Raw genomic sequence first — 25,745 nt, 5'->3', positions numbered from 1 at the left:
AAATTCCGGCAACCACAGCTGCCAGTTTTTTACCGTAAATTTTACGGAATTTTTTTTTTACAGTGTAGGTTACACTGAATAGGTTTAACAAACACCACAAAGGTTATAGTTAACTCAAACTATAGAGCCTGTTTACACAACACCGTTTTTAATTAAAAACAGAAAACATTTTGTGTTTTGGCCACTAATTTACACAACAATGGGGTTTTGGGGGCCTGAAAATGCAAACTTTTGAAAACAAAAAATTATAACGTTATTGTTTTTGAAAACTATATTGTTATCATCTCTGCGTAAACTAGAAAAAAAGCGAATGTGTGAAAACGTTGATGTCATGTGTATACGTATTACATGTTCAATCTATAGGTTTGTTTGCAGACACGTAGTGTTTCTTTACAAAGTAACATCGCCAACTACTGGCCTGGCATGCACAATACAGCATTTTTTGTAATTTTTGCAGATCCATGTAATGCGGGGATTGTTTTGACAATGTTATTATCTGTTTGTGAAACTTTTCAAACACTCAAAGGAAAACTTTTCTGTTTTTAGTACAAAATTTTTAGTCCGTTTTTAGTAAAAAAAAAAAAAAAAAAAGTTATTTACTTTAAAAATTTTAGTAAAAAATTTTTAGTCCGTTTTTAGTAAAAAAAAAAAAAAAAAAAAGTTATTTACTTTAAAAAAATCTAATTTTAATTTAGTTTAACTTGATAACCTAAAATAGCAAACTAATACCGAAATAAAAATTCATTAAAACACTATATAAAAAACTAAATTATATATATAATTATATAATTATAAAACTTTAATCTAAAATAAAAATGGAAAATATTTTTTACATTTTTAATTTAAAATAATAATAAAAAGTATAATAGTGTCTTAAATATAAAAAGTTGTATACTAAAATAGCAGTGCAGAGAAGATTTGATAAATGATACGTGACCATCAATTTTAATAATTCACCTAGTTGCCACAATTGAAAACCTGAAAGCAACAAACAACCAATTATCCCAATTATCATATGTGACAGTCTAATTTACAATATGTTAGGCACAAATAAATCACAATGAAGATTTAGGCAACAGATGGAGCCGTGAAAGCAGAACCGCTCCGCATATGATGCGACTGTGATATAAACATCATTGCGGTTGCACATTCTCACCAGAGGTGGCATGTGTCCTCTGTGCATCTGTCCCATGGTGATCTGCTGTTGAGCCGAGGGCATGGTGCCCATGTTGAACGTGTCGGGGCCCCCAATTGACCCCGAGCGCATGATGCCAGGCAGCGCCACCGACCCGTGCTCAACTCGACCCACCCGATTAAACTGCTGCTGGAGGATGGTGGACCTACGAAGAAGTAATGGCTCATTATCAGATGCTGTCAGCCTGCATTCACCCTTATATCTGTGAATGATGCTTGTTGTTGTTGTTGTTTCGGTAGTTACTGACAGCCATTAAAATCAGCTGAGCGACGCTTCCCTATCTGCACCAAGAAAACAGACGCTTCAGGCACTATTGCTTAATTACAGCTCATTGTGAGAGGCCTCAATTTTTGGATTATAGTGCTAGAAGTAACATGAGTAAGTTGGCACAAGGACAGACGCAGGCACCGATGCCCGATGTCTCCCCCTCTCCAACAGAGAGAAGTGGGATGCCGTCGCCCATAACAACCACTTTTCAGGCAGCGCTTGACAGCATTCTGACAGAACCAGAGCCCAGGCCGGATAAAAGCACTGCTGGAGTTGAAGTATGGGGCCATATATTTATATATATTTATTTATATGTTTAATTTTTTTTCTTTTTGTTTTAAAATTTTTTTTAATCCCTCCCCAAAAAAAAAAGAAATTTCCAGATACATTTCAGGAAAAATTTCAGAGCAGATTTTCCAAACAGTCTCAGACTTTTGGATCTTACTATATGTGAGAAACAAATATATAGTTTCATTTTTCATAAATTGTCATGTTATTAGTGTTATTTTATTTTCATAAAAAAAATAAAAAAATAAAGCTATAAAAAAGTGTAGCTAAATTTATTACTACTGTTATCTATTAGTTAAATCTATTACTGCTATTTATCACTGTATTACTATACAGATGCATGTAAATTAAAATTAATTCAGTGGAAAAACAGTGGAACGTTACATTTTTCTGGAAAACCTTATCAAATATGATAAATATCAACACTGTTACCATGTTTTTGTGTAGTAAGAATCTGCTTAATTAAAAGTTGGGTAATTGTATCAATATCAAAGTTAAATTATGCTTTTAAAAAAACATGTTTCACAACCTTGAACAGAAGGCTTGTATTGTCAAATTAAACTGCAAAACTGTCAACTCTGTTAGCAAGATTTTGTATAGTATGCAACTGATTACTGATAACTGGATATGTAGAAACATCAGCATTACATTCTCTTTATAGTGCCATGACCTCGAGAAAAAGGCTTGTAAAGTCAAATTAAAATGTAAAACAGTCAACCCTGTTACTGTGACTTTGTATAATAAATTTCAGATAATTGAAAAATGGATATTCGTAAAAATATCAGAATTAAATTCTCTAAGAAGCACCGTGAAGTTTGATTTTGACTTTGAACAGCAAACTCTGTTGAAATGATTTTCTATAGTAAACAATGGATTATTCACAACTAGATTTGCAGAAATATCAGCATTCTCTTTCTAAAGTCAAAACACTGAGTAAAAGGCTTGTAAAGACAAATTAAACCATAAAACTGTCAACCCTGTTACTGCCAATCTTTATATAGTACCTTTCTGAAGCCATAATTATATCCTAAATGTAATTACTTTAACTTAATAACACTTATTTGTTTGGTAGAATGTTTGAAAATTTACAGAAATGTACTTACTCAAACTGCAAAAGACAACTGTTATTCAGAATGACCCAAATACATAAATACCAAGATAAATTTACTGAGCGGCTGAGAAATAGCGTGATGTAGGAAGGAAAATATTCACACATTCACTATCTCTATCTCTCTCTTCCAGAAACCTGATATCTTAAATGACGTTTTGCTGATGAGGTAGCGCTTTTTGTGGAAATAATAATCTCGCTCTCTTGCCCTCAGCGCCTTCCACATCAAGGGTAAAAGAAGAGAAAAATGTGTCTCCATCTCCTTGTGATTAAAAATGGCAGTGTGCAGCCTGAGCATTTCCTCCAATGTCATTAGACACCTCAGTTCCACTATGAGGTGAATACAAATGAAACACAGTGATTCAACAAAAAAATGTTTTAGGTGTGTAATCACAATGCAATTAAAAGTGTGACAAGATGGCTGTTGCCTGAAACAAGTACAGATTCATCCAGCATGGTGGATTCCTCATCATAGTCCAAACCAAACTGATCCTTACTAATATTTTGGTGTTCATTTTGTGAAAAACAGTGGATAATATGCTTTGATAATTTTGTTACAGTTGTCATTATGGGACTATCTTAAAATATCAACCCTGTTAGCGCATTTTTGTTTCGTAAAAATCTACTAAATGGAAAAGCAGAGATTTGTAGAAATATCAGAATTAAATTATTCTTTTAAGAATCATGTCGTGGTTTCACAACACTGAGCACAATTCTTATAACGTCAAATTAAAATTGTCAACCATGTTACCAAGATTTTGTATAGTAAGCAAATAATTACTGAAAAAAAGTTGCAGAAATATCAGCATTACGTTCTCTTCCTAGTGTAAAGACCCTGAGCAAAAGGCTTGTAAAGTCAAATTAAATGGTAAAACAGTCAACCCTGTTACTGTGATTTTGTATAGTAAGCAATTAATTAAGGAAAATTGGATATTTGTAGAAATAAGTATTATGTTCTCTTTCTGGTGTCACAACCTTGAGCAAAAGGCTTGTAAAGTCAAATTACACTGTAAAACAGTCAACCCTGTTACCGTGATTTTTTACTTCAGATAATTGAAAAGTGGATGTTTGTAGAAATATCAACATATCAGCACAACACAATTATAAGTGACAAAAAGGCTGCTGCCTGAAAACAAGCTATCATGGGACAAGAACAAGAGATCTCCACTGACTTTTTCGGGGATACGGATTCTTCCAGCATGGTGGATTCCTCATCACCGTCCAAACCAAACCGATCTTTACTCTGTTTCTGTAAAACAAGGGGAGGAAAATATTTAAGTAAATAAATTGCACAAAAAAGAAGGAATATCTACAGGATAGATCATTTTGGGATAGTTCACTCAAAACTGAAAATTACGGCAGAAAGTTTAAACATGGGAAATGTGAATAATATTCTCTTGAAGACATTTTGGGTGAACCGTTCCTTTAATTCACATGTTGAAGAGCCGGTGACTTGCTTTCTTAAGGATGATGTCAATGTATCCAGCGATGAGTTGCGAGATCTGCTCTCCTTCTGTGGTCTGGACAGAGTAATAGCTCTCCTGGTACTCACCGAAATCCTGCATGAGGCCAAACACACACATATAACAGATATGAGAAGCACACATCTCAAGGCTGTGTGGATGTGCTTGTTCTGCTTTAGCTGACAGGAAGTCAACCAACTGTCCTTGGAGCACAAGTGCTGTACATGAGATGCTAAAAGTGGCTCTTAATGGTGGAGCAGAACTGCGCATCGCACAGCAAGGTTAAAACACTCAAGTAGTAGAGGACTGGGGCATTTTATCAAGGAAAAAACAACTATTTTTACATTATAACCAAAAACAACATTGCTTTACAATAGGGCTGCCCCCTAATAGTCGACTAATCGTTAGTCGACCAGAAGAGGCTTGGTCGACCAAAATGTTATTAGTCGCAGAAAAAAAAATCCACAAGGGCGAAGTCACGCAGATAGTTAACGGCTGGTCTATGTGGTAATACAGTACATCGGGCAGGACATCCAAACGCTCGCCTATCATTCATCGATCTCAAATATGACTTATCATCTGAAATATGTAAGTATTACCAACTTTACATGGCCGCTCAAACTAATGTTAACCTAGAGAAATGTGCGCTAAGTGTATGTGCGGAGTGTGTAAACTGAGCACTCACTGCAGAACAGATGGAGGCACCGGTGCGCTCACTTACTCTTAAAATACTCCGTAATTTTTGGTCATACAGATAAGAGTAATACATCTTTCAAATCTGTAAAGATTCTTCGTTTATTTGTGTGCACTTACAATACCGCGCTTTTGTAAAATAATGAAAGCAAACAGGATGCGCTTTCTGCCATCTCGGTCTGTGAACTTGAGCGCGAAACTCTTACAGACATTAAAAATATATCTATAGAGAGTAAAATGTCTACTTTCAAATAAACCAATTCAAATGGAAGACAAATATTCTCAGATTATGTAATCCGTATGAAACAAGCATGCAGGAGCATCACTACTTCGGAGATGACGAGTCAGTGTCGCCAACTTCATCTCTTAAGAGAAACAAAGAAAGCACTTGTTTATCAGTGAATTATTAAAATGTTAATGCAGCCTCCTTACTGTTTTTCCCTTACACATTCATAATCATTACTTCTGCCGGTGCGCTGTGGCAAGCTTTATGTGTGCGCTTAAGCGCTTATTAGGCTATGTAGGCAATTAAAGGGTCATTATAATGATTTAAATGGTTTATTAATAAACGTGCGATTAGTCGACTAATGCTTAAAATGAACAACTACTAGTCGACCAGAAAAATCCTTAGTCGAGGGCAGCCCTACTTTACAATGATATTAGCTGTTACGTCAAAACCGCTCAATATAAATGTGTGAAAACATATACAGGTATTAAGAACAGTCATGCAAATAAATAAATAAATAAATAGAATAATAATAATAATAAATTAACACAACAAATTCAAATGCAGCAAACTTAAATTTCTTTTATCTTTGCCAAACAAACTTTAATATATTTACACATATATAAAAACTACATTAATATTTTAACATAATATTATATATTAGTATGATGACATACTATAACATTATTCTACACTATAATATTATGTATTACATTATAAATTTAGTTTACTTTTAAATACAGGGTATAAAATAACATAAATAGAAACATTATATTTAAACAGACATACAGTCAAACCAAAAATTATTCAGACACCAGATATAATTTTTGATATTTTTTTTTACTAGTGGGTGCAGGACACTATAGTTCATTTATGTAAGTGAGGATAGCAAAATAAAGTAAACTGTGACATATTATACCCAAAAATTCTTGATACAGTGGACTACCAGTAAAGCTGATAAAAATTATTCAGACACTTTGACCTGACCATGTTTTGCTTAAGTGTTTTTATTTAATTGCTAATGCAACCTTTTTACACCAAAGACTGAACAAAATGAAGCATTGCTTAGTAATTGGTTGACCTAAATTGCCCAATCAGTAATCCCATTAAGTTGCAGACAAACAAGACGAGTGAGTATGTGCGTTGGTTTTTCACTGCCCTTTTCCATGTCGTGTTTGACAGGGACTTAAAGTGAACCCAAGCCAGAATCCATACCTGCACGTTAAATTAGCATTGGTTGGATTTCTGGGCAAGGCTCCATTCAACTGATGGACATCTCCTGCAGTGCAATCACTACTAAAATTGGCACTGATTCGGCAGGTTGCACCACCGGCGTCTACGGAGGTTAGGTCCCCTAAGAGAAAACTTTCAAATTATCTAAATTCTAACAACCATGGGCTTTCATCATGTTTTAGAAGCTTTTCTTCCAAAAATTCCAAATTCAATTTTTATTATTTATTTATTTTTATTAATTACTAAATTTGGTCATGGCTATCCTGTCGATTTACTACTGATAGACTCACAAACTTGTAATTGAGCATAGCAAAATAAAATGACATAGTATATTCAAAAATTCTTCATACAGTGGACTACCAGTAAAATGTATGATAATTTGGAACCAAAAATAATTCAGACACTTTGACCTGACCATGTTTTGTTTAAGTATTATCTGTCATTATCAAGATGAATTTGTTCTGACACATTTTAACTCTGAGTTCTTGTCATATTTTATTACCATTTTCTAAACTATAGTGAATAAACTGTGATAATGCATGAGAAATGTTGAATGTGTCTGAATAAATTTTGGTTTGACTCTATGTACAATATCATTATGTATTATATTATATTATATTATATTATATACATAAATATAGTTTTTAAGATGTAAATATAACGCATAAAATAACAATATAATAGAAATATTATATAAAACAGATACATGTGTACTATTATTATGCATTATATTTTATTTTATTGTAATTTCGTATTTATTAAGATTGAAATATAAAGTAAAAAAACATTGAAATAGAAACATAATATTTCAATAGATACTTCTATAATATTATGTATTATAATATACATTTTTAAGATTTAAATATAAAAATGTAACTAGTAAACAGAAATATTATATAAAAATATATACATGTATGCATTACATTTAAATTTATTGTAATTTCTTATTACAATTGAAATATAAAGTAAAAAACAAAACACACACACACACAATGGGTCCAAAAAAGTATTTGTCACACAAACATAATTTGTTTGAAGGCAGCTACCATGACAATATGAAGTGACCAAACCCAATACTTTCATACTTTTATTCACTGTATACAGAACTATATAAACCTACTGAGCAGATAGATTGTAAAATAAATCGCATGCGTTTTATATATATATATATATATATATATACATACACATACAGTATATATATACAGTATGTAATATGTATGTATGTGCGTGTGTATAATTATTAATTTACATAAAAAATTAATTTGAACAGATACATCTATGATATGTACTATATCATTATAATATGCATTATATTTTAATAACTACATGTATAATACAATATATTATATTATACATTTAAGATTTAAATAAAGTTAATACCATATGCAAGTAAAAACATTACATATAAATAAATATATGTATAATTTTATTATGCATTACATTTATAAAAATATTAAATCAAATAATTATAAATAATATATTAAATACAACTGACCAGTCTTAATTGAGTGTTTCAGAGTATTAAATCATAGAAATAGTTTCTAATAATAGAAATGTAAATATATTTAGCATTTTTTTACTTTTTCTGTCCAAGGAAAACTGATGAAAAGTACTGATGACTCATCCTGCACTACAGCGATTTTCAACAAATCAAATGCTCCTAATAATTAAAAAGGACCGCCTCATGATTCCACAATTAGCATGAAGAAAATCATGTTCTCAGTTGTAACATAACCATGGCTGGATTGGTAATCGGGCATACCGGGCATTTTCCCGGTGGGCCGACACACTTAAGGGGCCGACAGAATTTTTTTTTTTTTGCCAAGGACCATCACGCAGGGACAGCGAGCAGCCAGTGGCCCATTGGATTGTCTCCTGTATTGACAGCGTAAACATCCAATCACAATGCGCTATAGACGGAGCGATGAAGTATTTTGCTCCGCCGATATAAAGATCGCATCACCCCAACTTCTTCCTCGTCTGCATTTCCCACGTTTTCACAGCAGATTTATCAAGAACAGGCTTGCTCTTCGGTGAATGATGCTGGCCAAAGAGCCAGGCAGGAGGAGAAGAGGAGAGTAGTTGAATCTGTAAAGTGCTTGATAGGGACTCGCAGCGGAGGCAGGAATCTAACCTATCCTAATGTGTGCGCGAAAACTCTACTTGTCAAACGATCTCTCTGGGCTTTTAAAGATAACATAAGTCAGCATGCAGTTACTGGAACATTCTCTCTGGTAGCACACATATTTCAACCAAACATTTATTTGACGTTGTTTATATGTTAGAACAGCATTTAACAGATGTTTTAGTGACATTATTCTAAATGTATGTGAATTGACTTTTTAAGATTCTCAAACTCATAATTCACTTCAAGATTCTTTGTTCTTTAATAACTATCATACATACAGAAATCTGGTTTACAAAATCATACAGTTGCACCTTGACCAATAATATTAGCTCCCAAAGCATGTGCAAATGCATATTCACCACACAGTACACCATCCAGCCAATCAGGCAGTGCAGCTGCTAAATGGGTGGCAGCGTCTAAATTTATGTAAGTGAGGATAGCAAAATAAAGTAAACTGTGACATATTATACCCAAAAATTCTTGATACAGTGGACTACCAGTAAAGCTGATAAAAATTATTCAGACACTTTGACCTGACCATGTTTTGCTTAAGTGTTTTTATTTAATTGCTAATGCAACCTTTTTACACCAAAGACTGAACAAAATGAAGCATTGCTTAGTAATTGGTTGACCTAAATTGGTATTGTCTAATTGTGTACTTAAATTTAACAGCCGACAGCTACTCAACCAAATTAATTACATACCTTTCTATCAAAGTTATCTGACATTATCAAGATTAATTTGTTCTGACACATTTTAACTCTGAGTTCTTGTCATATTTTATTACCATTTTCTAAACTATAGTGAATAAACTGTGATAATGCATGAGAAATGTTGAATGTGTCTGAATAAATTTTGGTTTGACTCTATGTACAATATCATTATGTATTATATTATATTATATTATATTATATTATATACATAAATATAGTTTTTAAGATGTAAATATAACGCATAAAATAACAATATAATAGAAATATTATATAAAACAGATACATGTGTACTATTATTATGCATTATATTTTATTTTATTGTAATTTCGTATTTATTAAGATTGAAATATAAAGTAAAAAAACATTGAAATAGAAACATAATATTTCAATAGATACTTCTATAATATTATGTATTATAATATACATTTTTAAGATTTAAATATAAAAATGTAACTAGTAAACAGAAATATTATATAAAAATATATACATGTATGCATTACATTTAAATTTATTGTAATTTCTTATTACAATTGAAATATAAAGTAAAAAACAAAACACACACACACACAATGGGTCCAAAAAAGTATTTGTCACACAAACATAATTTGTTTGAAGGCAGCTACCATGACAATATGAAGTGACCAAACCCAATACTTTCATACTTTTATTCACTGTATACAGAACTATATAAACCTACTGAGCAGATAAAGTGAATGCAGAATCTAAGGAAGAATCCAAACACACTGTGGCTCGTGTTAAATGGAGTGAATAATGTAACGTACCAATGTGAAGCTCTTGGGTGAGGCTGCCCACCTCTTGACTGTGGTGAGGGGCCACTCCTGCACCACCTCTTTGGTCTTCTCTTCCACCCTCATCACTGACTCTTTGGTAATGCCCAGCAGACGCGGGACCAACTTATTCTTGCTTTTCATCTTCTCCTGTTGAAAAATAACACATGGTGTTTGTGTATTGTGTGGCGAGGACCGAAATACACAATGGGCTGCTGATTGCTGAGTCTGACTTCATTTCTGACTTTGGTATTTATGTGATTACTAAATTTGTTTTGCTCATTAATCATGTTGAAAGAGCATCGCCCTGTATGCAGTTCACTGTCCTTATTTCAACTCTCTCTCTACGACGCCTAACCACAGTGTCTGCAGAGTAACGGATTGTTTGGTCATGACTATGTACATCTGGAATCCTCGATTGACAGCGTAAACCATCCAATCACAATGCGCTATAGATGGAGCGATGAAGTACTTTGCTTCGCCTATATAAAGATCACTTTACTCCAACTTCTTCTCGTCGGCTTTTCCCACGTTTTCACAGCAGATTTATCAAGAACAGGCTTGCTCTTCGGTGAATGATGCTGGCCAAAGAGCCAGGCAGGAGGAGAAGAGGAGAGTAGTTGAATCTGTAAAGTGCTTGATAGGGACTCGCAGCGGAGGCAGGAATCTAACCTATCCTAATGTGTGCGCGAAAACTCTACTTGTCAAACGATCTCTCTGGGCTTTTAAAGATAACATAAGTCAGCATGCAGTTACTGGAACATTCTCTCTGGTAGCACACATATTTCAACCAAACATTTATTTGACGTTGTTTATATGTTAGAACAGCATTTAACAGATGTTTTAGTGACATTATTCTAAATGTATGTGAATTGACTTTTTAAGATTCTCAAACTCATAATTCACTTCAAGATTCTTTGTTCTTTAATAACTATCATACATACAGAAATCTGGTTTACAAAATCATACAATTGCACCTTGACCAATAATATTAGCTCCCAAAGCATGTGCAAATGCATATTCACCACACAGTACACCATCCAGCCAATCAGGCAGTGCAGCTGCTAAATGGGTGGCAGCGTCTAAAACTAGACTACAGTATATGTGCTACTCGACCATGGCCTGGTGCCTTTTGCCATTTCCCATCTCTCACACACACACACACACGACCCAAAACAATTGCCCGCTGATGGCATCCTGCCAGAGGACTCTTACCGCCGCACAAATACATAATAAAAACAAACACTAAATGTTTAAATGACCTCTTGCGCAGTACATCTCCAGGCTATTGTTTTCACCTGTGGGTCGAAAATAACAACCTCTGATAAGAGTGCATTATAAATAACGACTTACCTCACAGAAAGACCCGCTGACATTGTTTACAGTCCTGAATGGCATCGCTTTTCAAGGGTGAGGCTTATGCAACATGGGTAAATATAGTTATTTTTTTGGTAAATGTTCATTGTCTAATTGTCTGCGTTGGTCAGGGACGGTGCTTTTGCTCATTCAGAGCGGCGCAATCTATTGTTAGGCGCTATTAATTTGAAACCGGCCACTTAGCAACACTCCACTATTGACCTGAAACTGATCCTTGAGTGGGCAGCTTGTAAATCTTCCTCTGTGTGCCGTACAGCTTAAGAATGCTTAATAGTCTTAAAAACACAAACAGAACTGGAATAAACGGAAACACTTTCTAAGAACCCTGTATATGGATAAACACACTGTCAGACTCTGTTCCATGTTTTGTCTGTGTCTTGCTCCCCAGGTGTTCCTTTCCCATGTTTAATTTGTCCCAGGTGTTCCCCATGATGGTTCATTGATCCCAGGTGTGTCTCGTCATCCCCTCCTCCTGTGTATATTTAAAGTGTTCCAAGTCCCTAGTTCTCTGGCCGCTGTTGAACGTCTTCCTGTGTTCGTCTCCCTTGGTTCCTTGGTGGTAATAAAGTCCTGTTAAACGTATTCTCCAGCGTCTCCTCGTTCCTCGTGTGTGTGCACCGTGACACACACACACAGGCTTATTTGCTTAATTTTAACAATTAATTACAAGGGCCTCTGGAATACTTCATTATGATTGGTCAGTTGCTGCATTCTGTGGCCAAAAATTATATACATAATATTCTTTTATACTAAAATTCTAAAAATTATATCTAAAATTCTAAATACAAAAATAACAAAAAAAATTGATTACATGTAAATTATGAAATAATTTTACATGAATTAAATGGATTGTAAGATATATATATATATATATATATACACACACACATTTTTTCAAATATATTTTCAAATATAATTAATGTGATGGCAGCCATTCTTTGTGCCAAAACGAGGGACAGTAATATGCGAAAATAAATGTAAATATTTTTTATATGGATCTTCTCTCCACTTTCCCTAATTGCAGATTCAATTATTAGATTTGTCAGTATTAATATTTTTATGCTTAGATTTTTTTTGGGGGGATCAAACTGTAACACTATGTGTCCCAACCAGACACGACGCGATAAAAAGTATCTTTTTCATGTAGTTTTTGTCCTAACCACCCGCGACAGCGACACGTGACAATAAGCGACACGGGATCCTATTTAAGGAACGGTTTTTATTTTCTGCGACGTCGTGGCAGGAAATTGTAAGATATATATATATATATATATATACACACACACATTTTTTCAAATATATTTTCAAATATAATTAATGTGATGGCAGCCATTCTTTGTGCCAAAACGAGGGACAGTAATATGCGAAAATAAATGTAAATATTTTTTATACAATTTGAGATGATTTGTGTAAATAATACTAATAATATTATTATAAGATTAAAAGTCTGGAAAATACAATAAAATTAAATCTTTCACAGATTGAATGAGACCTTCATTTTCAAACACACACACACACAAGTTTGTTTTTATTAAAGCAAACTTGTACATTAAAAACTCACTGCGAACCAACACGTGTATTCCATAACAAAGATATCACTCACTCACTCAAAACTGTCCATTCACATTTGAATCATCTATTTTCCGTGTCCACTTTTCTTTGCTACACACTCGCCATGTTTTTGCTGTCACATCGCATCTACACTGGACGCGACAAAGCATTGCAAATCATTTGAACGTTGTGTCAGTACGTTATAAGTACAACGAGTCAGCAGTTTACTGTCGGGGATTTGTCGTGTCGTGCCGCATCCAAGACAGCATCTCTGATTATAACGAGTTGTGTTGTATTTTATTGCGTCGCGCCGCTTGCGTCCGGTGTAGACACGATGTAAGTTAATGTAGCTTTCTGATGCTGCGTTGAATTTTCATGTCACATTATTTGAAATTAGCGCGGGCCAAACTTTTTTCTCTCACGGGCCGGATGTGGCCCGAGGGCCGCCTATTGAGGAACCCTGCCCTACACCAACCATACACCCTAACCCTACCCCTTACAGGAAACTTTGTGCATTTTTACTTTCTCAAAAAAACTCATTCTGTATGATTTATAAGCTTTTTGAAATATGGGGCAATGTCCTCATAAATCACCTTCTCCTTGTAATGCCTATGTCATACCCATGTCATTATACAAATTTGTGTCCTCATATGTCACAAAAACGCGCGCACACACACACACACAAGAAATAAAGTGCTTGTTGTTGAAGAAACTGCTATAGACAGTCTTTTGGATATTATTTTGAATCTGTCTGCGCTTGTATTCTCTGATAGTGCTGATAGTATGAATTATTTAGTAGTCTTTCCAAACATTTTTTTTGCTGGTTTACTGTACAGTCCAAAGTTTTCTGCACGGCGAAGTATCGGCAGTGCTGCGCCACGGCAAAAGAAATGATATTTTACTCGACTTGTGAGCTTGCAGTCTGAATTGAAGGCGATAAGAGGAAAATATTGTGCGGCACAAGATTATATAAGGGCAATAACTCTTAATAACATTTTTCTGTTGTGTGATATTAGCTGGCTACATGCACAACCGTTTGTGACCATTTATCTGCATTTTAAAACTTCGAACAGAATCAGAATCTAAAGTCTGAACTGTAAAATACTCACCTTCACCAGGAAAAAGGACACTCCGTATGTGCGTAGGGACCTGGCAAGCTTCACATACTTTACTTTTGCCTCAATCTCTGTCATCTCACCGCAGCTTTTGTGATCCTGGTGAGGAGATTAAGATATGAACACTTCTCAGCCATTGTGGGATTTGAACCAACAACCTTTTGGTAACAAGCCAACTTAGTCTGTTGTGTTTTTAAATCAGGTTTTAATTCACACTGGAGAGCTCGATATATGCTGAAAACACATATAAAAACACGGTTATGTTTATATATTAAATGTATTTATATATAATATAAATTATATAAATATATACATGTAAATCCATGTAAATATTTTAAAAATATATATATTGTATGTGTGTGCATTTATATATACATAATAAATATACACAGTACACACACATATATTATGTAAACAAAAACTTTTATTTTGGATGCGATTAATCATTTGACAGCACTAATATATATATGTATGTATCTGAGTAACAGGGTTGAAAATCAAGCTTAAATTACGAGCTAGTTTGTCTGGAATCAAAGTTTTGTTTGTCATTATTGCTAAAATTCCTATTAATTAAAAAAAATATTTGTTTGATTTCTTTCCTTTTTGTTTTCTTACAATAACTTTGGAAATAGGGCTGAATGGTTGAGCTTAAATCACAGTAAACAACAATGTTTGTATGTAAGATTTCTTTTTTCTTTTTTTTTTGCCAATCGTAATTAAAATCATACAGTTATCTACAGAATTGAAATTATCTATTGAATTGATATTCTGTACATTGTAATAAAACAATTTTAATAAAACAAACTTTAAAGAAATATTTTTAACTACCAAAAGTTAAATATTTAGCTGTAACCCATATTTTGCATTATAACACATTACATTTTTTCCAGTTTTTTACAACCACTGTTGTTTATTGCGATTTCAGCTCAACCATTCAACCCTGTTACCAAAGTTACTGTAAGAAAACAAAAACTGAAAGAAATCAAACAAATTTTTTTTCATTGATAGGAAATGTATCAATATTTACAAACAAAGCTTTGATTTCAGACAAGCTAGGTTGTAATTTCAGCTTGATTTTCAACCGTTACTCAGATTTCATATCAATTTCATTTTTACAATTTTGTATAAAATAAAATTTTGATATTAATTTAAGTTTAAAATTAAGGGGAAATACACAAATCATGGTATAAAATTGCATTTAGGCCGTACTTAGACATGTTCCAAATATTAATAACAAGGTTGCAAAAATTCCAAACCCCATAGAATGAACAGAAAATAAAACCGCTCATGTAATATTCAGCTTGACCTCCTGCAATCCACATTTTCTCCAAGGTTAAGACATTCCTTTCGGTGACCATGTGTTGAAATATTCAAAAACCCTTCATTTTTAATGGTTTCAGGCTGTTTTTTGTATGTTAGTCATGGACAGTGCCTAATAGTATGTTTTCTTAGAATAACGGATTGTGTAAAGCCGTCAGAGGGTCACTTACCTGAAAAATTCTCTTCTCCGCCCCCCTCTGTTTGATGTATTCTTTTGGTAGGAACTCCTTCAGGCTGCAAATACATTTCACAAGTTTACTCTCATACTACACAAACATTTTTCCATCAGAGCAGAACAAAACACATGAGGTCATCCTGGCGGGAATTACATCTTCATAACATATGCCCACACCGACTGTTAAGGTTTCCAGACAGCTACAGAATTCTTGCAAATAATTGTCTGGTCTAAAATGTAATCAGATAACAACTGAAAGAGCCCGTGTGTGTGTTACAGTGACAGTGTTGAATGGGCTGCATATGATACCGCAGCTACAAGGCATGTGGTCTTACTCTAAAAATCCTGGCTTGTGTTTGTGCTCCACGTGGGGACCGAATTGGATCTGTGCCTGAATTCCAGTGAACTCGCAGGCCTTATCAAAGGACACGGGGTGGGATCCGTTCAGAATGTCATCCCTGGCCTGAAACAGAGACAGGAAACAAGAGCAGATGTTACAGAATGTAATGAGGGTGCTAACAAAGATGTTACAGAAAGTATGCGGTGCATTCGCTAAGCAGTTGTTAGCACAACAAAGCAGACAAAAACATTTGAAGGGCCATCAACATCTTTAAAGAATATTCAGATCAGTATATTAACACAAGAATCTCTGTGCAGAGATGAGATATCGCTAATAAGCAACTTTAGCGACATATAGCTGCGAGATAAAATAATTTTGTGAGTTGAGGAAGGCTTCTCATCTTGACATCTTGTTTTTTTAAGCAGTAGCACACAATTCATAACACGTGATTCCTGCAGGCACGCTTTAACAGACTTGCTGGGATTGTACTGACACAATCTTAGAAGCAACATTAGTTTCTCCATTTCAGCAGAGATACAAATGCCCAAAAGAAAAAACAAATACATAAAAGGAGCAATTCACTTAAAAATACAAATTCGGCCATCATTTACTCACTCTCATGTCATTACAAACCTGTATGCTTGTTTTTTTTAAAGCGGAAAATTAGAAATTTAAAAGAAACTTTACACTATTTTTTCCAAACAAGTTCATACAAGAATACTATATAACAACTAATAACAATATCTGTCAAGTTCAAAACTAAACCAATCTAAACAAAACCAAAATAAAGTAAACCAAACCAACCCACTCAAACCCCCACCACCAAAAAACAAAAAGAAACAACCCGCCCCCCCAAAAGAAAAGCCAAACTAAACTCTACTAAACCAAACCAAACAAAAAAACAAATAAAAAAACCAAAGCAAAACAAAACTCAACTAATCAAACAAACAGAAAACAAACAAAAAACACCCTCCCCCCCAAAACAACAAAAAACCCAAAACAAAAACAGGCCAAACTAAACTCTACTAAACCAATCCAAACGCAAAAAAAATTAAAAATAAATAAATATTCAACCAAACAAGCAAACATAAAACAGAAAACAAAGGGTTTCCAAATTAGGGTTTGTGAAGGAAATGCAGGGGGTTTGTGAGTTGATGAAAAGCTAATGATTAAATCAAAATACTTAAAATTACAATAAATAAACAATTTTAAAACAAAGAGAATCAAATAAAACACATTAAAAAAGTATAAAACCTTTTATTTTGGGTGACCAACATCAGAAAACCATGAAACATGTGAATGTGTCATTAAATATTGAAATATTAACTCAAAATCACAGGTGGTACTTCAAGAAATCATTTTTCGTCAAAGAGGTTCAGCTGCCAAAAAAGTTCAGGAATCTCTGTTATATGGAAAAGCACTTCGAGAAGATTCTTTAAAAATTCTCCTTTTGAGCTCCACAGAGTAAAAGTAACATCATATGGGATTGGAACAACATGAGGGCGAGTAAATACTGACAGATTATCATTTTTAGGTGAACTATCCCTTTAAGATGTTTCAATAACACTGTGTGGTGACACTGAGTGCAGTCTAATATTACAGAGGGTCTCCTGATATACACCTGAGTGTAGTTCAGTTTAAAACCTGAAAGGGTGCATTTTACAGAAATATTTTAGTGCCTTCCACGCCACCACCAAGTGAGCATCTACAAAACAAGCGGCATCTATTTGCAGAGCCAAGTTTGTGAGTTTTCAAACAATCTGGATGAAGTAATTATAAGAGCAGAGGCAGAAACGTACACAAGTTTGTTTGTGAGAGTGTATACTTGGCCGATGTTGTGAGTGGGGACTGAGGTCATGAACGTTTTACATCATCATAAACAAGTCCGTGTGTGAGGGGCCCCGCCCTCAGGACATCCACCAATCACCTTGCATTGCTCACAGATGACATCAACATGGTAACAGTAGCAGATACAGTCAGTGAGGGTTTATGGGAACACATCATGACAAACTGAGATATGACGCGGTCACGCCCCGAGCTTGGAGCAGAGAAATCCCCTTCAGCCTGCCAAACACTCCTGAGCGCATACATGTGCAGCAGTCTCAGTGTGTGTGTGTGAGAGCTGTGCTCTTCTGTATCTGAAAGTATGTGGGTGTGTGTGGCACCATGTCATAAAATTTCACGTGGGCGGAAGACTGAGGAAAGGGAGGAGAAGTGTTACAGTATGCGTGCATGTGTGTGTGTGTGTGTGTGTGTGTGTAGTGACTCGCATGCACCTTTTTACCAGCACGGACATACAAAACACCTCAGTAAATCTATCAATTACAAAAAAAGCCCATGGAATTCTTAAAAAAACAACTGTAGAGTAACATGTAAATACCATGTACACGGATTTGGTAATAGTAGCATCATGGTAATAGTAGTAGTAGTAGTGATTTATTATTAATTAATACCATGAAATCCCTTCGTAAAGGCATTACCTTTATTAAAATTATCCATGGTTTTATTATAGTAAAAGTGCAGTAACCATGGTCTTTTGGCATATTGATTACCATTACATTTTTACTACAAATTCCATGGTTAAACTATGGTTAGTGTAGCAAAACCATGGTTAATTTGTGGTTAATATTGGTTTAACTACAGTAACCATAGTTTTTTGAAAACCATGGTCAATGGTTTCATAAGGTAGACCATGTGTCTTGACATGGTACCATAGCAGAACCATGTTGCAAGAATATGATAAAGTACCATGGTATTACCACGTTTTTGAATGTATTAGACTAATACCATGGAAATCTGAAGTAGAAATGTAAATACCATGTTTTTGGACATAGGTAATAGTATAAGGTAATAGTGCGGTAATTCTTTTAAGTACATGGTAAATGAATATAGTAATCATAGTAATACGGTGTCTATAGCTGGTCTCCCAGCCTGACCAGACTTATTTTCCTCAGCAGGAATTCTATACAAATACAGTAATCATAGTACATTAGTATATAACAGGGTACCATGGTATTATTATGTTTTTAAGACAACTATCATGATGATACTAGGTTTCTTTAACAAAGTACCATGGCAATACCATTTTGTTTTTGGAAATGTACCATGCTAATACCATGGTTTTCTTTAAAAATACCATGTAGTACCATGTACATTCTATACTACGGTAAATGAATATGGTACCATATTTGTATAATGTTTTTGAACATGGTATTGCCATATTTTCTGGACAGTACCAAGGTTAAAAACACCATGCATGGTAATACAGTGTAGTATGTAGGTTACCATGCTAAAACTATGATTTTTGGTTACGTAAAAACCACAGCACCATGATATTGCCACAGTATTTTTTAAGTGTACAGTATGTGGAAACTTGACATTTTGTAAACACACATTTAATAACAAGGATACAGCCATGTTTTCCTTTCAAATCTAGAAATACTAACCATATATTGGCCAAAAAAGTGCTTATTCATCATCTTATATAAGTTATTAAGTGCAGGTGACAGAATATGTGCGTGTTTGTCAGTGGGAAGTTGCTCTGAAATCCTCAGGCAGACACACTAATGCATCTGCAGCGAGCCGTGTGCTCCAGAGGCCGGTCAGAGCACTGCGGCCCGTCTGCTCCAACAGCTCACGGCCTCGAGGGAAACTACGCACTAGCGCAGAGCTCCTTGAGCGGACACACACATTCACACTGCGCTACTCACACACACACACACATTTACATACATAAACATGTATGCACGAAGAGCCACTGGCCACTTTGTGACACAAGTCCTTTTGACTCAAACCAGAGAGAGAACGAAATATGCTTGTGTGAATGTGTGACAACATCACATGTAAGATCATGTGCAAACTTAGCATGACGGAAAAAAAAAAATCACATGATAAATTTCCTGGTTTCCTTGTTATCGGTTGTGTTTTGTGATAAATATTTTTAATCACATTAAACTAACCATCCATCAAAATTAACATGCTATTTTACCAGCTCTATTATTTTCTTTGCATCATGCTGGTTAGCTCCACCCACAATGAAACCTCATTGGCTCATAAAAATATGATCTGTTATTTTTTCACTTTCGTGACCAAAAAAAAAAAAAAAAACATATGCAAAAAAACTGCGAAAAGTGCTTAATTAGGAGAAGGTGTAAAAGTATGATGTAATAAAATTTCAAGCAATAATTTCAATAGTGTCTTTAAAAATGTTAACCCCCCCAAACGTGTTTTAACGCTAGCTACAAGAAGTCATGAAAAACATTAGCATAGCTTCAGGAAGTGTTAAAAAAGATGCTTCATTAATTGTGATTATTTTTATTGCACTAATCTAAACATCAAAATTAACGTGTTATTCTTCCCAGCCCTAATATTTTCATTGCTCCGCCCCCAAAACAATTAAACCTCATTGGTCCAAATTCCCACATAGATATACAACAAACATCACAAATTATTTTTATTGTGCTAAACTAACCATCAAAATATGTTGTGTTATGCTGTTTAGCTCCGCCCCCAACGGCATCTCATTGGTCTAAATTCCCACATAGATACTTATGATTTTGCTTCTCTGTGCTTTCTGGCATTTCACATTTATTGCGATCTGAAAAACTACGCAATACTCTGGAAAAAAAAAGTGCCTAATTAGGAAGAGATGTGAGGGAAAAGTAATCCATACTGCCTGCGGTGGTGGAAAAGACAATCGACAAATCAGCAACTGCGAAGATATGCACATTGCCTTCTGGGCTGACCAATAATTAATTCATAAGAGCTGTGTCACTATTTCACTGCTTTCATAAAACTATCTAACACCTAAATGTCTGTGCGACAGTGGCTCTGAGAAATTAATTAATTGTTAGAGCAGGTGGTGATGAAGAGGTTTTGGCAAACTGGTGCAATACAGCTAAAACAGCCAAAAAGACAGATAGAGGACAGACAGAATTTCAGTAAAAGACAATGAAAACAAGTTGATAAAATTGATTATTATTGTTAAAATCAAGCATAATTATCAATAATTACACAGGGCATCAGGGCAAAATACTTCAGGTCAAGAAGCTGTCACTCAGCAAATGAAACCCTTTCCCTGCAAGACATTTGATGATTGCTTTGTTTCCATTCGTCAAGTCATGTTGGCTAGCTCCGCCCACAATGAAATCTCATTGGTCAAAAATCCTGCTTCACATAATTGTATATTTTATTTCAAATATGGTCTGATTGGCTGTGACCTTGTTGTTTTGTGGCATATTAGCTTTTTGGCAAAAACATGACACATCTAGTCAGTATGTGGTCTGAAATAGAAAAAGAGCAAAAAAAGTGATCAAAACTGATCTTTTACCTGTACGTAGAGAAGGTTGAGCTGGACAGGATCACGAGAGTCTACATTCTGGTCAGAATAGAAGAACTTCCTTCGTAGAAGTAATATCTCGCTCTCCTCTACGCCCTGCTCCCGAAATGTCCGACTGTGGTCCAGCCAGTTCACTGCGAATGAAACATTTGACCATGTTAGCATTAGCAACCAAATTAATTTTTTTAATCGTATATTAACAACACAGTTCAAATCCAGTGAGCACATACTAAGGGGGTCTATGACACCAATTATTATATCATTTAAAGATCTGGACAGTGTCAAATTTCTTTAAGCCTGTATAAGAATCTCTCAGTGTGGGTGAATCTGGCGGGGCGTTTTCTTTGCTAATGTTTTATTTTCACAGTTGCCAGGAGTCTCACAATCATCATCTGTGTGAAGTTTGGCTTTCAGCTTCTCCATCTTCCTCTCGTCTCGCAGGAGGGTTCGGTCTTTCTTCAGCGTTCCCATCCCATCCTCACGCTTCTCCTCCACCTGCTCTTGGATCAGTGAGTACTCCTCATAATTAGTGATTCCTGTGGAGCACGAGATAATCAGCACTCTCTCTCTGTCAGTCTTTCAAACTCTCCAGCACAGGTTTTGTATGAAACTAAATAAATATAATTCAGCTTACAGGAATTTATGAAAACAGCCTGATTGTAAATCATTCAGGGAAATAAAAAGAAATTAAATAAAATGTAAATGAGGAGGCTAATGCTTTAAGTTCCATCACATTGTCGCTTAAACTGGCCATTTAAACTGAAAAGGACCATGTAAAGTCATATTTTTCATGTTATGCTTAAGAGTCATAAATCCAATATGGGACATAACGAGAACAAAATAAAAGATATTTTGTTTATTTGCTACTAGTGGTGTACCGATATTACAATCCTGGCAGATACCGATAAATGGCAAATATTAAAATTGTATACTATTTTGTCTCAATTATAAACAATAAATACTAAAATTGATCATTTTAAATACTACAAGTGAATTCAGGCACCACAACATTATAATATACAGTATGAAAAATGTATATTTAATTTGAGATTTGCTAAAGATTACAAAAGTTTAAAAAAATTAAGTTTAAATGATCTAAATGTGAAAATAGATACAATTAACATAAATAAATACCTAATACAAATTTACCAAATACAGACCTTTAAGTTAATTAAGTTAAGTTAGTTAAGTTTTAAGTTAAATTTTATGTTAAGTTTTAATTTCAGTTAAGTTGAGTTAAGTTAAGTTAAGGTGAAACAAATAAGAAATAAAGAAAACTCCAATATCGGCTGATGACCAACACTGTTACTTTTACTGTATACAGCATTTTTAAAAACATTCATTGTATCAGCAGGGGTGTATTCCAGAAAGCAAGGTTAACTTAACCATCTGCTAAACCCTGAACTCTCGGTTGAGTAACCCAAACCTTGCTTACTTGAGGTATGCTGGTTCCAAAAACGCGTCCAGGAGTATGTTCATTCAACCCAGAGTAAGTTCCTGGTTAACACACAAGACATTCTCAACAGACCGACGAATCGCCGAGTCCCTATGGAAACGGACACTAAGAAAAACCGTGCCATGCTTCTTCTTTCTTCTTTTGTTCATTTGCATACTTGGTTAATATCACCACCTAACTTGTGGTTGTGCAGTCATTTTTCTTTTTTTTCCCCGTTAAATCTTTAAACCATGAGAATAAGAATTATATTGTTTGTTTGATGCTAATTATATAATAAGTCATATCAGAAATTTATTTTTATTAGCACAAGACATTCTCAACAGACCGACGAATCGCCGAGTCCCTATGGAAACGGACACTAAGAAAAACCGTGCCATGCTGCTTCTTTCTTCTTCTTTTGTTCATTTGCATACTTGGTTAATATCGCCACCTAACTGGTGGTTGTGCAGTCATTTTTCTTTTTTTTCCCCGTTAAATCTTTAAACCATGAGAATAAGAATTATATTGTTTGTTTGATGCTAATTATATAATAAGTCATATCAGAAATTTATTTTTATTATAGAAATACATTATAGAAAATGGCGATCATGATATGTGAGATAATATAAAATGAAATATATATATATAATAAATTAAACATTACTTGTCATAATAGTGTTTTATTGTTTATACAGATAACTATTATATATGCCAATAAAAATAAATATAGTAACCATATTAGTGCTTATATTAGTGCTTTATAATTAACATACTATATTACATAACTATGTTGTAATAATATATAATATTGTGCGCAATCTGTCATGCCCACATATCGCCACCTAACTGGTGGTTGTGCAATCATAGTTCTTTTTTCCGTTTAATCTTTAATCCTTGAGAATAAGAATTATATTGTTTGTTTGATGCTAATAATATAATAAAATCATATCAGATATGTATTTTTATTATAGAAATAAATGATAGAAAATGCTGATCCATGATGTGTGAGATGATAATATAAAATGAAATAAATATATAATAAATTAAAAATGACCTTGTTATAACAGTGTTTTATAATTTATACAGATAACTATTATATATGCCAATAATATATATATATATATATATATTAGTGCTGGGCAACGATTACATTTTTGTACTCGCGATTAATCGCATGATTTTTCTGCGATTAATCGCATTATGCACAAAATTCAACAATGAATTCAAAATTCATTTCATTTAAATGTACTGCTATATGAACAAAAGTGCAATAACATTTGGTTTGCAAACACTTTAAGGTATAAGGTGCTTTTTTTACAGCAGTATTCCTTTTACATAGTAGCAGTTAAAATATTTCTCGTAAATCTCAACTTAAACCTTAATGTAATCAAATTAAATATAAAACCAAAGCTATTTGCCACTGCCAGGGCATTAATGTTTTTATAGAAAATATTTTATAGTTTGTTATAGAAAAACAAGTTATGCTCAGAGTCCAGAGCTGCGATCATAACATTAGAACAGGCACCTTCCGAGAAGAGACCTGCACTATCGCGGGACCCGCGGGACAACACTTGATGGGCGAGTGCGGGTGGGTAGAGACTCATGTGTACGGGATGCGGGAGTATAAGGGTGTACTCACACTAGGCAATCTTAACCGTGCCCGAGCGTGTTTGACCCCCAAAGCCCGGTCCATTTGACTAGTGTGATCACTCCGTGCCGTGCCCAGGCGTGGTTCATTTAGCCAGCCCTGGCCCGGTAGGAAGAGGTGGGCCTGATCGCGTTTCAGTTGGGCTTAGGCGCGGCACGCATGTAGTGTCGGAGCGCGGAATTTCTGATACATGCAGCTGCAGCATGATTGCGTGAACATTTCTGAGCGGCAAAAGTGATAGCAAAGCAATATATTGTGAGGAGGCCGTGTGTTACCGCGTCCCAAACGACTCAAAATAATATACCACAAAGTTAACAAAACGATGCACTCCACTGTGCTGAGCGAGAGCGCTTCTCTGCCATCTTCACATGCTATCGGAAACTTCCTATTTCCCACTTATGAAGTCATGATTACGAGCCTTTTTACAGTCTATGTTACGAGCATGTTGCATTCTTTTCTGTTAAAAATAACAGTGAACAGTGGTTTGTAAAGCCTAAATAATTTTATCGGGAGCATTCATGTGAGCGCTGCTGCAGTTTAGGCCTACACCAAATGCTCTCATTGGTTGAGACGTGTGATGATGGTCATCCCAAGCCACTAAATCCGCCAGCAGGTGGCGGTAAATGTCTATATCGGTCATTCATTCAATTCGATTCGTTCAAATGGCTGATTCATTCAGAAATGACATAAATGGGCCTTTGAATCATTGGTTCACAAGATTCGTTCAAAACGCAGATTCATTCAGAAACTAAACACCACTGTGTTGCTCGGAGACGCACAAAAATTCTGCTGTGGCTTTAAAGGTTATATGTTCTCTGCAAAATTGAGCAAAAAACACATAATATTGTGTTTAAAATATAACAATATCAACTTCTTATTTACTGAACTGTTGTATAAAATCACATTAAACTCATGATATTCGGGACAAAATCAGCACTCGTGTAATAGGCTACTGCTCTCGCTGCTCGTGTGATATCGTATGATATAAATGTGAGATAAAAACTCATACAGGGGGATTTTTTGCACCAATATCTTACATTTTAGGGCATTACTGCATTTATGGAATTGTTGCCCTGCATCTTATTTGTCAACAGTCAACTGTATGAAACGTAAGATGATGTACAGATCTGGGGGTGGGGCCAGTGCATTAACTGCATTCAAATATTTTAATCGCGTTATTTTTTCATAATTAATTAAGTTAACGCGTTAAACTGACAGCCCTAATATACATATGTATATATATATATATATATATATTCGTTACCAAGTTACGAAACATGTTACCTGTTTCTGATGCAGAAAAGCTAGTTCATGCATTCATGACCTCTAGACTGGACTATT

At 34.6% G+C, this 25,745-nt stretch overlaps 1 protein-coding gene across 1 annotated transcript in view; it reads right to left on the bottom strand.

Annotated features, from left to right (window-relative positions):
• The window catches only part of LOC107659514 (talin-2), a 180,427-nt gene that overhangs the window by 67,442 nt on the left and 87,240 nt on the right, over window positions 1–25,745 (bottom strand). Inside the window, exons 5-13 of the mRNA XM_016448485.1 lie at window positions 21,705–21,857; window positions 21,313–21,455; window positions 15,979–16,106; window positions 15,639–15,702; window positions 14,143–14,247; window positions 10,100–10,255; window positions 4,316–4,417; window positions 4,031–4,107; window positions 1,157–1,340 (exon numbers count right to left, since the gene is read on the bottom strand). Coding sequence (XP_016303971.1) covers window positions 1,157–1,340; window positions 4,031–4,107; window positions 4,316–4,417; window positions 10,100–10,255; window positions 14,143–14,247; window positions 15,639–15,702; window positions 15,979–16,106; window positions 21,313–21,455; window positions 21,705–21,857 — 1,112 coding nt within the window. The remainder of the gene's footprint in view (window positions 1–1,156; window positions 1,341–4,030; window positions 4,108–4,315; window positions 4,418–10,099; window positions 10,256–14,142; window positions 14,248–15,638; window positions 15,703–15,978; window positions 16,107–21,312; window positions 21,456–21,704; window positions 21,858–25,745) is intronic.

Source organism: Sinocyclocheilus anshuiensis, unplaced genomic scaffold (genome assembly GCF_001515605.1).
Source record: "Sinocyclocheilus anshuiensis isolate Anshui unplaced genomic scaffold, SAMN03320099.WGS_v1.1 scaffold387, whole genome shotgun sequence".
Taxonomy (NCBI): domain Eukaryota; kingdom Metazoa; phylum Chordata; class Actinopteri; order Cypriniformes; family Cyprinidae; genus Sinocyclocheilus; species Sinocyclocheilus anshuiensis.
The sequence above is the reverse complement of the archived record's forward strand: the minus strand, read 5'-3'. Positions and strand labels throughout refer to the sequence as shown.